The sequence below is a fragment of the Podarcis cretensis genome (assembly GCF_951804945.1).
Source record: "Podarcis cretensis genome assembly, chromosome: 11".
Lineage (NCBI taxonomy): Eukaryota > Metazoa > Chordata > Lepidosauria > Squamata > Lacertidae > Podarcis > Podarcis cretensis.
In genome coordinates, this window is record NC_137180.1 from 44,136,190 (window position 1) to 44,150,691 (window position 14,502).

General features: G+C 44.8%; 2 protein-coding genes across 6 annotated transcripts in view; one reads left to right on the forward strand and one right to left on the reverse strand.

Annotated features, from left to right (window-relative positions):
• The first annotated feature begins 238 nt into the window (after positions 1-238).
• MOCS2 (molybdenum cofactor synthesis 2) lies at positions 239-8,363 on the forward strand. Of its 5 annotated transcripts, none has more exons than XM_079995199.1 (5): positions 2,780-2,921; positions 4,797-4,924; positions 5,668-5,821; positions 6,094-6,217; positions 6,844-8,363. In XM_079995199.1, the coding sequence occupies exons 2-5, from the start codon at positions 4,804-4,806 to the stop codon at positions 6,910-6,912; spliced, it is 468 nt and encodes a 155-aa protein (XP_079851325.1). In that variant the 5' UTR covers positions 2,780-2,921; positions 4,797-4,803; the 3' UTR covers positions 6,913-8,363. The 5 variants fall into 5 exon arrangements, with proteins under 5 accessions (XP_079851329.1, XP_079851328.1, XP_079851327.1 ...); XM_079995200.1 differs by having other exon boundaries at positions 2,787-2,921; positions 4,802-4,924; XM_079995203.1 differs by lacking the exons at positions 4,797-4,924; positions 6,094-6,217; positions 6,844-8,363 and adding exons at positions 239-401; positions 1,632-1,753 and having other exon boundaries at positions 2,775-2,921; positions 5,668-5,792.
• Positions 8,364-11,045: 2,682 nt separating this feature from the next.
• Positions 11,046-14,502, reverse strand: part of ITGA2 (integrin subunit alpha 2) — a 66,150-nt gene continuing 62,693 nt past the window's right edge. The window contains exons 29-30 of the mRNA XM_079994693.1: positions 13,128-13,244; positions 11,046-12,391 (exon numbers count right to left, since the gene is read on the reverse strand). Of these exons, the coding sequence (XP_079850819.1) occupies positions 12,302-12,391; positions 13,128-13,244 (207 nt within the window). The 3' untranslated portion in view covers positions 11,046-12,301. The remainder of the gene's footprint in view (positions 12,392-13,127; positions 13,245-14,502) is intronic.

The following is a 14,502-nucleotide window of genomic DNA, read 5'->3' on the forward strand; positions in this document are numbered from 1 at the left end:
CTGGGGTTTAGTTGCACGCGTGTGCTCATATCCTAGCCAAGCCCGGGTTGTGCAGCCTGATCCTACGCGTCTATACTCGCAAGTTCAGCCGGGCTTTCTCCCAGGTAAGTGGGTGCAGGATCGCAGCCTTCCGCCCTTTCCCCTCCTCTGCAGGCGCAGCAAAGCAACCTGCTTCCCTCCCGCTCCGAGCTTTCCCCCGCTTTTCCGCTCCGAGAAGCCAGCCCACGGGGAGGTGGAGCCGCTGGGAGGCGGCGCCGAAAGAGGCCGGCTCGGCTCAGTCGCCTCCGCGGCCTTTCCCGGAGCCGACGCAGGCGCAAAAAAGGAGAAACCCGCAAGCCGATCGCTGAGAAAGGAGAGCGGGGCAGCTGCCTGCCCGGGACGGCGCGCCCATGAGCTGCGAGGTACGCAGAAGGAGGAGCTCCCCTGCAAGCCTCCCGGCCTCCCTTCGCGATCGCTGGCTTACGATCCCCCCTCGGTCCCTTCGATCACGATCCGCCCCTGGGCCTTCGGCTTCTAGGCGCCATGAGACGCCGCCCCCTTCCCCGCCACCCGGAGAGGGCATTTCTGAGCAGGGGTCGGGGTGGGGAGGCACCTGGTTCCCCGTTAGCCTTGGCCTCTGATCGGAAGCCTTGGTGAGAGAGGGGAGCGTCGGTTTGCTTGGGCGGTAAGCCCTCTGCATGCGCTCAGAGGCACCAGCTTCTCCAGTTTGGTCCGTGGGGTTTGGGCTTTAGGGAGCGCTGCTTGAAATGCAAGCTCCGCGTCTTGCCTTTCGGGATCATCACGGAGCTGCCCAAGGTGGTGGTTCGTGGCTTGAAACGAACTAAGAGAATAAAGTAGAAGTTCCACACCAACAGCAACAATTTCTTCCTCGGAAAAAGCCTCAGAATAAAGTCATGGAGAAACAGCAGCAGTAGGAGTTAAATTACAGCTCAAAAACCCAGACCAGTCATTTAGAAGTGGGTGTAAACATGCTGTTTTGGCACCTGGTCCTGGCATTGTGCTGTGCAGTTCAATCCCACAGGTGTGCACAGAAGGACTTCTGCACTTCCCGTTTTCTTAATAAAAGTTTGCAATTCTGTACATTTATCCACTATCCCTTTATTGGAAGTTATCCATAAATACAATGGTTCCATGCTCTTAACGGTGTGAACCGAGCCGCAGGGAATCTTTTTTTACTTTATTTTCCTTGAGTGCACTTGGTCTGTTTACAGTGGAGACCAGTGAATAATGCAGCACTGCTGTTGTGTTTTAAAAGTCTGACTTGACTTCCTTGGCCTTTGTGGAACTTGCTTCCAAGCAGGTTTGCCGACCGAGGAAGGCGGAAAAAAATTCTTGATGGTCCAGCACAGTCCCCTATGGCCTTATGTGAGCCATTGCTACAATGTGCAGTCTCACAATTTTAAGAACGTATTTTTATCCTGATCTTCAGCTGGTATAGGAATAATAATGCTAGTCGATGGTGCCAGGCTGTTGTACGAATTCTTGATATAACGTATGTTGTGGGCAACTAAGAAAAGGGTATGTTTATTCGCTCACAACCCTGCTCTTGTTCCTCTGAAGAACTCATAGTAGCTTGTGTAGGCATAGGTGAGTGACTATTATTATCTATCTGGTTTGCATTTCTAAAACAGGTGGTAGTGCTGTACTTTGCAAAAAGTGCCGAATTAGCCGGTGTCCGCACTGAGACCATTTCCGTGCCCCAACAAATAACATCCCTGCAGCTGTGGGAAGAAATTGTCAAGAGGCATTCAAGGTATGATGACTTCCGACTGGTAAAAGATGCTGCCTCTTGAGTGTGTAACTGGCCCAAGATCACCCAGAAAACATCGTAGCCAAACTTGGGTCCCCTGGTCCTTGTTTGACCCTCTTAACTTATCCTTTGACAACCTGGTGCTGCCCAGATGTTCTAGACTTAGCATGCCATGTGTGTGGGGGGGGGGGCATTATTGGGTTACTGCTTTTGGTTTGATGTTATAAGTTATGGTCTTGTTGTGAACTGCCCTGAGACCTCCAGGTATAGGGAGGTGTTAAGTTAAATAATAATAATAATAATAATAATAATAATAATAATAATCAGGCCTAGGTAGTGCAGAGGCTGATGGGACTTGTAGTTTTCAGAGGGCACCAGGTCATGATTTATTGGGGGGGGGGAGGCTTCATGTTGGGGAGGGGGCAGAACCTCAGTTATTTACGTATTTTTATAGATTTTCATGGGCAGCTGCCCCCCCCCCTTGGCTACACCCATTCACCAGGTTAGAAAAGGCTACTGTGACCATCACACTGAGATTCCATTTCCCACCACTTGTAGTGGTGGTCCTTCTATTTCCTTGTAGGCAGATGGTCTCCTCAAAGAAACAAGTGGCAAACAGCATTGTTACTGTCTATTTGAATTCTTGGTTGCTTGGGAAATCAGTTTAGGAACTGGTCTTGAAAAGTGAGTATCACAGAGCCTGTGGGGCGTACCAGAGAGAGCAGATTTGCTATGCTAGCTTCCTGGCAGGTGGTTCCCTGTTGCTTACCAGGATGGGCAAGGTAGCCAGGACTTCCTGACTGCGTTAACCTTCTCCCTACTGGTAAGCCACACCTGCTTACCTGCTAGAAAGCTAGCATAGCAGCTCTATCCCACCTTGTGAGTCTCTTCTGCCACTAGCTCTTTTCAGGAACTGGTTTTACATTTGGGATACCTGATTCCTCTTCGGCTGGTTTGAGTTGTTTAGCCTCAGGCCCGTGGTGTCCTGGGAAACATTACTCTTTCTCCTGATGTCATTCTTTAGGCTCGCTGCTATACAGGATCAAGTCGTCTTTGCTGTCCGCCAGGAGTACGTGCTTCTTGGGGATCAGCTGGTGGTCCTCAACCCAGGGGACGAGGTTGCCGTTATCCCCCCTATTAGTGGAGGTTAGCTCTGGAAAGACGGCATCAGGTGTGTGCTCTTGTCTTCCTAAAGGGCGATTCGATTAGGGGAGTGCACATGTTACGTTAAATGAGTGCACAGAAAGAGTTGTGCTGTACACTGGTTCAGTTATTCACAGGTAACATTCAGTGGATATGCATTCTGTGTCCCATGTATACATAGTAGTTGAGCTGTGCAAATCAACAAGTGTACACCCTTGGAAACCAGTGCTTGTGCATGTGTCGAGACTGCTTTTTCTTGTGTTCAGTGTAACATGTGAACGAGCCTCTCGGCACTCGATGAGGTATGAATAATGGTGTGTCTGCACAAAATTACGATTCTCTATACAGACAGGAGTTGTGTCCTGTGGAAGTAATTAAGAATAACCTAATCCCTGTTCAGATCTTCTTCATATGTTTCCAGTTGTGTGATTTAGAAGCAGGGAAACAAAGTCCCACTAGGCAGGCTTGCCCTCTTCAACCATGTTCCTTCTACTTTCCACATTTTGGGGATGAATTTCTGAGTAGGAAGCTAGCTCTAATTATGGAGCTCCCCGCACAATTTCACAGGAGGAGAAATCCCTGAATTTCTAAATCTAAAACAGAAGTTTTCAACCTTTTTGAGTCCATGGCTTCCTTGACCAACTACATTCTTTCTGCGGCACCCCTGCGGGGCTTAGGAGCCCAGTTATGTCACCCCTTGCCTGCAGAGCTGGCAGCCTCTCATCCTTTTTCAAACACACTCCCTTGTGGAGGGTTCCCTCAGCCTCCTCTCCTCTCCCCTCTCCTTGGAAGTCCTCTGGGCAGCCGCTGCCGCTGCCCCTGGACTCTGAGCTGCCCCTGCCCCAAAGAGAGGTGCCTCCTCACACTGCCCACCAGGGGCCTGGGACTTGTCTGTCCAATCCCAACAGCAAGGGCTATAGGACTGGCTGGCTGGGCTCCCTCGCCCGCTTGCTTGCTTACTCTGAGGCCACCTCAGCTCCTGGCAACCAGCGCCCCCTGGCCAGCCCCAGAGGCACCATTCGTCCCTCGTGCTTCTAGCCAGGGCTGCTGCAACAAACAGCTATGCAAGCCTTTGGCAGGCAGAGACACAAGAGGGCATCAGAGAAGGGAGGGGAGGAAAGAGGGCCAATGTTGTCCGCAGCACCCCTGACCATCATTCAAGGCACCCCAGGCTGTCACAGCACACTGGTTGAACTGGTTGCATGACTATTCAAAGTGGCATGACACAGCTTTAAATGTACAATGCAGATGAGGCCCAAGTTGCACATGCCAGATACACTGTGATGCTGGTTTCTCTCTCTTTCCAGCATCCACACTCTAAATACACTCATTTAAGGCTTTGACCTGGAATTTCTATTATTCTAGTAGCAGGTCAAGAAGCATTTTTGCAAATGATCCCATTAACTGGAGTACCGTATTTTTCCGTGTATAACACCCCCATGTGTAAGACGACCCCTATTTTTTTGGACTACAAAAAGGGGGGGGGATTGCCCAGAGTTGTTCAGCTTTTGGGGGGAGGGGACCACCCCCAATCACTCTACAACCTGCCCGCAAATGCAAATAGCACGCATCACCGCGGCCACCAATCGTCTGCACGCTCACCGCCAAAAGCCCACCTGCCCACTCGACACAACCACAGCCGAGTGCATGCATGCCTCACCTCTGTCGTAAATAGCACACCCAATTGCTGCAGCCACAGCCATTCGTCAGCAGGCCTTGCCGCAGCAACCAATCACATGCCCAATCGCCGCTGCCAATCTCTTGCTGGCTGCTGCCACCAATTGCCTGATATCCTTGTGTAAGACGACCTGCATTTTTTGCATATTATATCTAAGGAAAACATATCGTCTTATACACGGGAAAATATGGTAATAACTTTCATTTCACCACCGCTTATTCCTAGAGAAGCCATGAGCGTAAGTGAGGATGAGCCCAAGGACTTGATAAAATTGAACCACGAGAAGCTCTCGGCAGACGAAATATCGGCACTGGTGGTTTCCCCCTGCTGTGGAGCTGTGTCTTTATTTATAGGTAGGTTTGATACACGTAGTATGAATTTTGGAATAAGAGAGAAACCCAGTATTATTTTTTTAAAAAAAACCCTGTTAAAATCATCCTTACAGAACTTACATAGGTGGTTGCAGCTGGTTCCCAGAAAGAAAGAATCATCCATATTCTGTCACAATTGTCCTTTTTAGTTACCCCTCTAAGCATGTGAACATCCAGAGACAGTTACAGTGGTACCTCGGGTTAAGAACTTAATTCGTTCCATTCTTAACCTGAAACTGTTCTTAACCTGAAGCACCACTTTAGCTAATGGGGCCTCCCACTGCTGCCGCGCTAACGGAGCACAATTTTTGTTCTCATCCTGAAGCAAAGTTCTTAACCCGAGGTACTATTTCTGGGTTAGCAAAGTCTGTAACCTGAAGCGTATGTAACCTGAGGTACCACTGTATATCTCAAACTCTGTCAAAACAACCTTTCATGGTGAACCCTATTGGTTTCCAACACTGTGCAAGTTTCATGTCTGCAGCCACAAGCAGAAGTGCTGCAACTTCTCCGGGGCTGGGGACTAGGCTTGCATGTACAGAGCTTTTGTTCTGTTAGTGTGCTGTGGACCCTCCTCAGGTGACTGGTCTCATTTGGACCTGGAACCACTGTCTGGGAAATCATTGATAACCTTGTTAACCAACTTTAACAAAACTGTTGAAGTGAATGTTTTTGTCCTGTTGACCTTTTCCAACCAGCCAGTTGAACACGTCTTTTCATTTCAGGCACTACTAGAAATAACTTTGAGGGGAGAAAGGTCATACACTTAGAATATGAAGCATATGAACCGATGGCAGAAGCAGAAATCAAGAAAATATGCACAGATATTAGATTAAAATGGCCTTCGGTGAAACATATAGCTATACACCATAGACTTGGGTATGTATGACCAATGATCCGATTATTGTCATGTCAAGTTGCTCTTGTAATTTCTGTCTCTTGTTTTCTTAATTTTCCTGTTGAATCCTGCCTCAGAAAGTATAAGAGAGGGACATGACAGTTCTGACTTGAGATTCCTAGGATATAGCTTGCCTGCAGTGTGTGAGAGTGTGCAATAATTAGCAGAAAGACAGTGGATTTTATTTAGCCCTCTAAAGATTAAGTGAATACGGATAAAAACAACTAATATTTCCTTTCGCTTTTCTCTGTAGTTCGGTTCCCATTAGTGAAGCAAGTGTGATGGTTGCAATCTCTTCGCCTCACAGAGCAGAGTCTCTTGAGGCTGTGCAATATGGCATCAACGCTTTGAAAGCAACCGTCCCTATATGGAAAAAGGTATATGTATGTGTCATTTCTCCCATCTTTCCTTTTTCAATACGATAAACTACATGTAATCCATGTGTGCCTGGTAGGGGCAGTTTGGGAAGAAGGGTGAAGTTTCTCCAAGGGTTATTTAACAAACAAACAAAAGTGTCAATCTACATGTGTCCGCCAAATTTTGCTGCGACTTCTAAAAACATGTGCTACACACACACCAAAGCTCCCATCAGTTTGATCCAGGTATTTGATTAATCTTAATATATAAAAGATATCTTTTGTGAATGAGGATATGTAATGGGGCAGAGATTCTGGGCTCCACTAGAGCTGCCTTTCAGGCTTGTTCACTGCAGGACACTGACCTTTGCTTTGGGAGTCTATGCATTCATCCATATATGCAGTCAGTTTCCCTGCTCTCCAGGGCTCCTTTGTAAATTGATCATTTAGCTGTTCTCCTGAATTGTGCTGTGGGGTTGTTGTTTTTAAGGTTTTAATAGAACCCATCATCAACAGGAAGTTTAAAAATCTAGATGCTTCAAGTTGGTTGCAGTCACAGGAACATTTTTCTCTCTCCTCATCTGTGTTTGCTGATCTGTGTGATCAGCTTTGCAACAGTTATCATCCATGATGCTCTCTGGTTGCAGGAGGTCTATGAAGAGGAATCCTCTTGGAAAGAAAACAAGGAGTGCTTTTGGGCCAAGACACTGAAATAAAGACTACCTAACTGTGCTCAAATAATACAGAAACTTCTGTTTCAGATTAACAACTCTTTCACATGACAACTGGACCCTAAGCCACTTTCTGTCATTTGATTAAGGCAGCTTCATAGCCTACACAGTCAATTTTTTTTAAAAAAAAGATCGTCAAACATTTAATTGGAAATACACTAATGGTTGTGGAATATATATATTTTTATTCTAGTGATTTCTTCTAGGGGTCAAAGGTATGTAAACATAAAAGTTACTATCCCCGTGGAGTTGTTCACACTTAAGGGTAAAGGTAAAGGTACCCCTGCCCGTACGGGCCAGTCTTGACAGACTCTGGGGTTGTGCGCCCATCTCACTTAAGAGGCCAGGGGCCAGCGCTGTCCGGAGACACTTCCGGGTCACGTGGCCAGCGTGACATCGCTGCTCTGGCGAGCCAGAGCCGCACACGGAAACGCCGTTTACCTTCCCGCTGGTAAGCGGTCCCTATTTATCTACTTGCACCCGGAGGTGCTTTCGAACTGCTAGGTTGGCAGGCGCTGGGACCGAGCAGCGGGAGCGCACCCCGCCGCAGGGATTCGAACCGCCGACCTTTCGATCGGCAAGCCCTAGGCGCTGAGGCTTTAACCCACAGCGCCACCTGCGTCCCCTGTTCACACTTAGCAAATTCTTATTTCAAACCTGCTCATTGAAGCGGATTCGTTCTGCGTAACGATGGGTTGTCTGCAATGATGCTAGTTCAAAGCATCAGCCCAGCATTCTGCTGGGTTACCAGGGCTCATCATAGTTCATAGTTGCAGTTCGACTGAATTGCATTTGCTGAACACAAGCCACAGGCACTCCTGAGCCATCGCTCCCTGAAAAGTTATTAGGGCAACTACTTCTGCCATGCTGCTAGCAGCATATGGACTTTTTCCAGCACTGGGTGGAGCTTTTGGGGCTTATTAGAGTCCGAATGCTGTCATAACTCTCAGATGGGTTTAGTACGTACCAGTGGCCATGGGAAGGTGACTTTGGCTCCTTTGACTATGTGTAGGATAATATGCAGCTACAGAAGCACAAGCCGTTCGTAACCCTGGAAGTAATGTAGCTCAAAAGGGTTAGACTGATAATAACAATCAATGGGAACAGTTAAGGAGTAAAAAGTGTGTTGGTTTTTTTTAAAAGTGCTGCCTCATAACAGAATAAACTTAAGTGCCTTTTGGTAGTGTCTGAAGATAATACTTCTGTCATCATGCATTTACCGTATGTTTTGATTATTGGTTTTAAACATAAGATTGCCGGGAGTTGTGGACAGATTTAGATGGTTAAAAATGTGATGTAAAAGCACTGAATTAATTTTTATTTTTATTTTTTTGTTCAACCATTATTTATGTTCAGCCCACTCTTTTATTTCTGAAAATATGGACTCTTCTTTAGAAGCAGATTAAACTCAGTTGTGCCCAAAAGCCGGAAAAAGATTTTACGTTTGTTTATTTATTTGATGCACCAATACATTTTGTGAAGCTATGTGTAAATGTGTTGTGGACCTGCAGTAATGCAGGCAACCACCGTCTTATGCATGTCCACTCAGAAATAAGTCCCATTTAATTCAGGTGGCCTTACTCCCAGGTTAATGGATATGCACTTTAAAAGAGCTACTGCATTTAGTGGGATAAAATCACAGATGCGAATGCTGGTCACAGGCTTACAGTTTTTCCCTAGTTGGGTGATTAGCATGTAAACTTCAATAAAAATTTTAGGAATTAACAATCCTAAATTTAAAAGGGGGGGTGAAAATATATATCTTATTTAAGATCTGAATGGTAAATATTTATATTTAAATTATAAATACATTGAATTACATTAAAACGATAGTAAGGGAGGAAGAATTGCCAGGCTTTGCATATCCAGACTTGTGAATTTTTGATACAACAGAGCACCACTCTGTACAGTGCTGTAAAGAGACATATTCTGAATTTCCCTGCAACATTTCTAAGAGAATTTGCAATACACATCTGGAAGAGCGGTACTTGGTCCTGTACTGGGAACAACCAGTAGGGGTCAGTGGAGAAACTGCTATGCCAACAAGCTTGTGACAATACAGTGCATACTTTCTATGTTTACCAAAGGAAAAGAAAAGCAGATTTTTTTGGTTTCCATTGTAAGGTGTGAAACGATGCTTGTTTCCATGATAACTAAAGCAAATAGTATGTTTTCTTCTGGTTTAACGACAGCTTATCAACTTACAGTTAAGTTTTGACTTGTATAACTTAATCTCGTCACTTGGAACACATATTTATCTTCAGGCAGAGCTGGGCTAAGTCTTCCTAAACTACATGCCCAGCACAGTGAATAGAAACTAACTTACTGCAGGCATATAAAATATGAGTTCAGTGTAGTCTACACCAGGTTTGTTTCAATTTTACTCAAGGCAGATCCGTTTTTATTTCAGTTCTGAAATTCTGAAATACAAGTGCAAAATATACATACAGAAAGGAAACTATTACACCTGGATGCATCATATAAAAAATGAGAACACACTATATACAGTGGATTTAAAAGGTAGTGCAAATGTACATAACAATGTGGGGAGGAAAAGGTTTACTTTGAACTTCTGCACAAACCCCAAATGCAGAGTTTTCAGCTTGTGCCAGCACCATGTTTCAGGTTACTTGCAGAAGACCCTAGAGTAGTTTCACAGAGGTAAGTTTTGCCCTGTACAAATAAAAGCCTTTATGACAATTGCTCACAGCTTCCTGGTAATTTCAATTGGCGTTGACACAGCAGAATGTATATTAGTAGAGCCAGGCTCCTTGGAGTTACAATTTCCAATAAATGCTGTATTCAGTACACTAGTTTGAAATGAACAGTGCTGGTGCAGTTGAAATCCTAGCTTTGTCATTAAATAGGGTTCAGAACATGCCCTGCTTTCTCTGGGTGGGTAAAGTTGGTTAGATAGGATTATTCTTAACAAGACATTGTAAAGGAAGGTGGAAGAATTTGCACCTGAGAAACAAAAGAGGAGCTACAAGTCAATTGTGCAGTTGGGTGACCTTTGCCTCTGGAACATCTCTTAGAACAGTACTGATTCTGTTCTGACACTTAACATTGCGTCAAATTCCACTAAAATAATGCCTTACTGAATTCTTTAGTACAAAAACACATTTTAAAATACCTTTTTTAAAAAAGGTGTTGTCAGGGAACTGCCATCGGAAAGACAGGAGGTGGAGGGGCTCTCAGAAGTCAGGAGAGACTCAGCAGCGGCGGAAAGCAGCAGCAGGGGGAGAGTGGGAGATCAGGGAGAGAGAGAGACGAAGGAATGGCTCAGGGAGTCTTCCAGCGATAACAGCGGAGAAGTCTCAGGTCCTCCCATAGGTATACCCACTCCTCGCCAGAAACTGTCGCGCCGAGAATCTAGACGATGCGTTTCCGTCAAGGAGCTTTTATGCTGGAGTAGATTCCATAAACACCCACTGTCGGATTCTGCCAGCGACTGAGGGAGCCATGCTTAAGGGCTCCGCTAAAAACAGAGCCTTGCTAAGTTGAGCAAACTCTGAGGGACTAAGCTTTACGCACAAGCAGCTCATCATCCCATCACAGGTGTGCATGTTTATAAACCTATATATTTACATTAGATTTCCAGCAGGACTGCAGATTCGTGCCAGTTTGAAAAGTGCAATAAAATTAGTATCGGCGATAGAAACTTTGGAGTATGTAAATTACAACATGTGGCTTAATGGAAATGAATGAAAGCTGCAGGATTGCAAACTTCCAGCTTCAAGGGCTGGAAAACTTATCATTTCAAATCTTCAACAAAAGTTATTTCCCTTAAAGACACAAATTTGGAGGCTGGATGGCTGTATCCCTTTGAAGGGCCCAACAGTTTATCGGGCAGATATTTTTTTGCAATAACAATAGCCCAATAATAGCTTAAATACTTCTAGAATATGGACCCAGATGTAGATCTAGCCATGGGCTCCTATGCATTTTTGGTGAAACACGGTCCTTTTGGCCATGGAACTCTGCCCCAGGAAGCATTTAATAAATACATAATAAAAATGTTGTTGTTGTTGTTGTTTAGTCGTTTAGTCATGTCCGACTCTTCGTGACCCCATAGCCCAGAGCACGCCAGGCACTTCTGTCTTCCACTGCCTCCCGCAGTTTGGTCAAACTCATGCTGGTAGCTTTGAGAACACTGTCCAACCATCTCGTCCTCTGTCGTCCCCTTCTCCTTGTGCCCTCCATCTTTCCCAACACCAGCGTCTTTTCCAGGGAGTCTTCTCTTCTCATGAGGTGGCCAAAGTATTGGAGCCTCAGCTTCACGATCTATCCTTCCAGTGAGCACTCAGGGCTGATTTCCTTCAGAATGGATCGGTTTGATCTTCTTGCAGTCCATGGGACTCTCAAGTCTCCTCCAGCACCATAATTCAAAAGCATCAATTCTTTGGCGATCAGCCATCTTTATGGTCCAGCTCTCACTTCCATACATCACTACTGGGAAAACCATAGCTTTAACTACATGGACCTTTGTTGGCAAGGTGATGTCTCTGCTTTTTAAGATGCTGTCTAGATAATAAAAATGGTCTCTCTTGCATTTGTGGGTGATAATAAAAATGGTCACCCACAAATGCAAGAGACAATAGCCGCAGCAGAAGGAGTGGATACTTCCTGCTGCCTCAGAGCTTCCAGCCACAGCCTTCATAAAGAGAGCCCTGCATGATAACTCCAGTGGCCCATCTCGTCCAGCATCTTGTTATCATAGTGGCCAATCAGAGGCTTACAAGAATTCCATCAGCAGGATCTGAGTATGACACTATTCTTGCTTATTCATATTAAGTTTGGCTTAGTGTTAGGTGTGAATAGGTCGGGGAGTACGCTGCTGTAGGCCTTTTGTACACATCAAGCAGCTCTAGACTACAGCTGTGTTAATGCATAGCTGTCAACTTTTCTTGCGAGGAATCCTATTCAGAATAAGGGAATTTCCCTTAAAAAAAGGGAAACGTTGACAGCTATGGTTAATGTTTTTACAAAGACTATCCTGACAGCCAATCAATGGTGTATATATATGTATATATAAATATATAAACCACAGTATTTCTGGCACAATTCAGTGTTTACTGCTTCTGGTCCTGCTGATTCAGAACAGCTATTAATAAAATACAAAAAATACAAACAAGAAAAATAAACATATTTTAAACCCTTGTAAACAAAACCCCAAACTGACCAGCAGTTATTGCTAAAATAAAATAGTACCTGTAAAAAATTTTTTACAGCTATCAAAAAAGGACATTTTCATTGAAAAAAAGTAAGAAATTAAAATAATCCGTAAGGCACTCCCAAGTTGTTGAACCAATGTGAAGGCAAGCAATGTTTGTGGATCAGAAGGTTGGTGTACACAGTGCTATTCCTGCTATATTCATTCTCTGTCCTTAGTGAGTTCTGCAATTTCATCCGCATCTTCCACATCCTTTGCCATCTTCTCATATTTTCGCTTGAAGAAACCGAGCTGTAGAAAATGTTTTGAGAAGTTTTTAAGGAGGTTAGCAAACACCACTGAAATACATTTATTTAAAATAATTTCCTTATGTATTGTATATGATACTTAAGGCTAGCTCATACATTTAATTAAAGGCTTAGTGCTATGTGCATGAGCCTCAGACTAGGGCACCTGTTTCCCTACAGCATGCTATGAGAATGGAAGATTTTGCTTTCATTTTCAACTAACCTTGGTTTGTCACAGAAAACTATGGCTTACAAAAACAAGCCAACATCAGACTATGGTTTCTGACCTTTGCTTCTTTCTCTAAATCAAGGTTAAGATTAATCACAATTCTGGGTTCAGACATAATGGCAAACCATGAAAATGGGTGTTCCATGCACATAATCCTAAACCTTAGTTTAACATTATGCTCAAATCCAGCCACAGATAAAGCTATAGTATGTGAATTCAAGATAGGCACAGCTGATTTCTCAGTGGTTTCTGGAAATTTTTGGAAAGCAGTTCTTAAGTTCTGCTATGCCAGGAATATGACTATTGAGCAGGAACCACAAAATTAAATATATTTGAGAAAATGACTACAAGACATAAGAGCAGCACAGCTCAATTGTTTACCACTAGAGCGGAGTGGATTGTGCAGGAGCTTTCTGCCTCTAGTGGTGGATCTATGCCTCTCACCTCACGAGTGGGAGTTCTGTGGCCATTTGCCTTCTCCCCTACGATTGCTTTTGAATCGTTAACTTACTTTCCATAAGGCAGCAACTAGAGCTAGCAGCAAGAGGAGACCAACCAGGACACTTGCTATCACAACTCCAATCGGTACGTCTGCTTTCTCATCGGGCTTTGTTATTGTGAGTGGAATCTTAAAAGAAAGAATGGTTGTAGTTAGACAAGGTAAGGCAGCAGCAATTCTCAAATAAAAGTGATCAATGCATTCTGCATGCGTTCTTTGGCCACTCATTGGAGTGCGGCAAGTGTAATTGTGCTCTCGCCTTTGGGTTCTGCTTCGTTTGAATTCCAGCAGAAATTCTGGGTTTCAGAACATTGATAATAAATTTTGCACTTGCACTTTCATAATAATTAAGATACAAAAATATTTCAGTGTGCCCTGGTTCACACGATACAGTAAGCCGAATTTCAGCATACTGGGAATATGCAGGCTGCGGGAGAGATGCTTGCAATAGCATCCCTCTTTACTGGTTCTTTTGCCCACCACACTGAACTGAGCTAAACCAAGGTTTGGCTTATCATGTTGTTCAAACCCGGTTAAGAAGCTCTCTTCTCACTAACCACAAAATGTATGGGGGGGGGTGTTCTTAGCTACACTTTGTAGTTAGTGAGGAGAAAGGTCAACCACGAGACTGGGTTTGAATGACCTGCTAAGCTAAACTTAGTGTGTCTTAACTCTGTGGCAGTAAAAAGGAACAGCAAAGTTACTGCAAGCTCATCTTCAGATAGCTTGGCTTATGTAGTGTGAGCCAGGTCTCTGTGTGTTCTTGTTGAAACAAGTTAAAAAGGAAGAAAGCAGAAACTGACACATACACTCACAACTTTAAACAAAAAAGCATACATTATTATTATTATTATTATTATTCATCTGCCAAGAACAAAAGAAGGAACTACCGTATTTTCCGCTCCATAGGGCGCACCGGACAATAGGGCGCACCTAGTTTTTTTTTTTGGGGGGGGGAATAAAGAAAAAAAATTATTCCCCCCCCCAGCCCCAAAGAGCAAATAAGCCAAGACAGCCAGTGGGATCCACCCCGTTGGCTGTCTTGGCTTCCTCTTTAGCCATGCACAACCTCTCCAGCCGGCAGAGGCTGTGCGTGGCTTTGTTTTTAGCGGCAGGGCTGGGGAAGCCCGAGCTTCCCCCGACCCCAGCCCTCAGAACAGGTCCAGGAGCAGAGGCAAGATTGCGCAGCGCTGTGCTCCCCAGGCTTCAGGCTTCAGGCTGTTATCCGCAAGCCTTCGGAGCCCGGAGGGCACTCCCGCCGTGCTCCCAAGGCTTGTGGATAGCTTCCTGAAGCCTGGAGAGCGAGAGGGGTCGGTGCGCACCTGCATTTGCTCCATAGGACGCACACACATTTCCCCTTCATTTTTGGAGGGGAAAAATGCGTCCT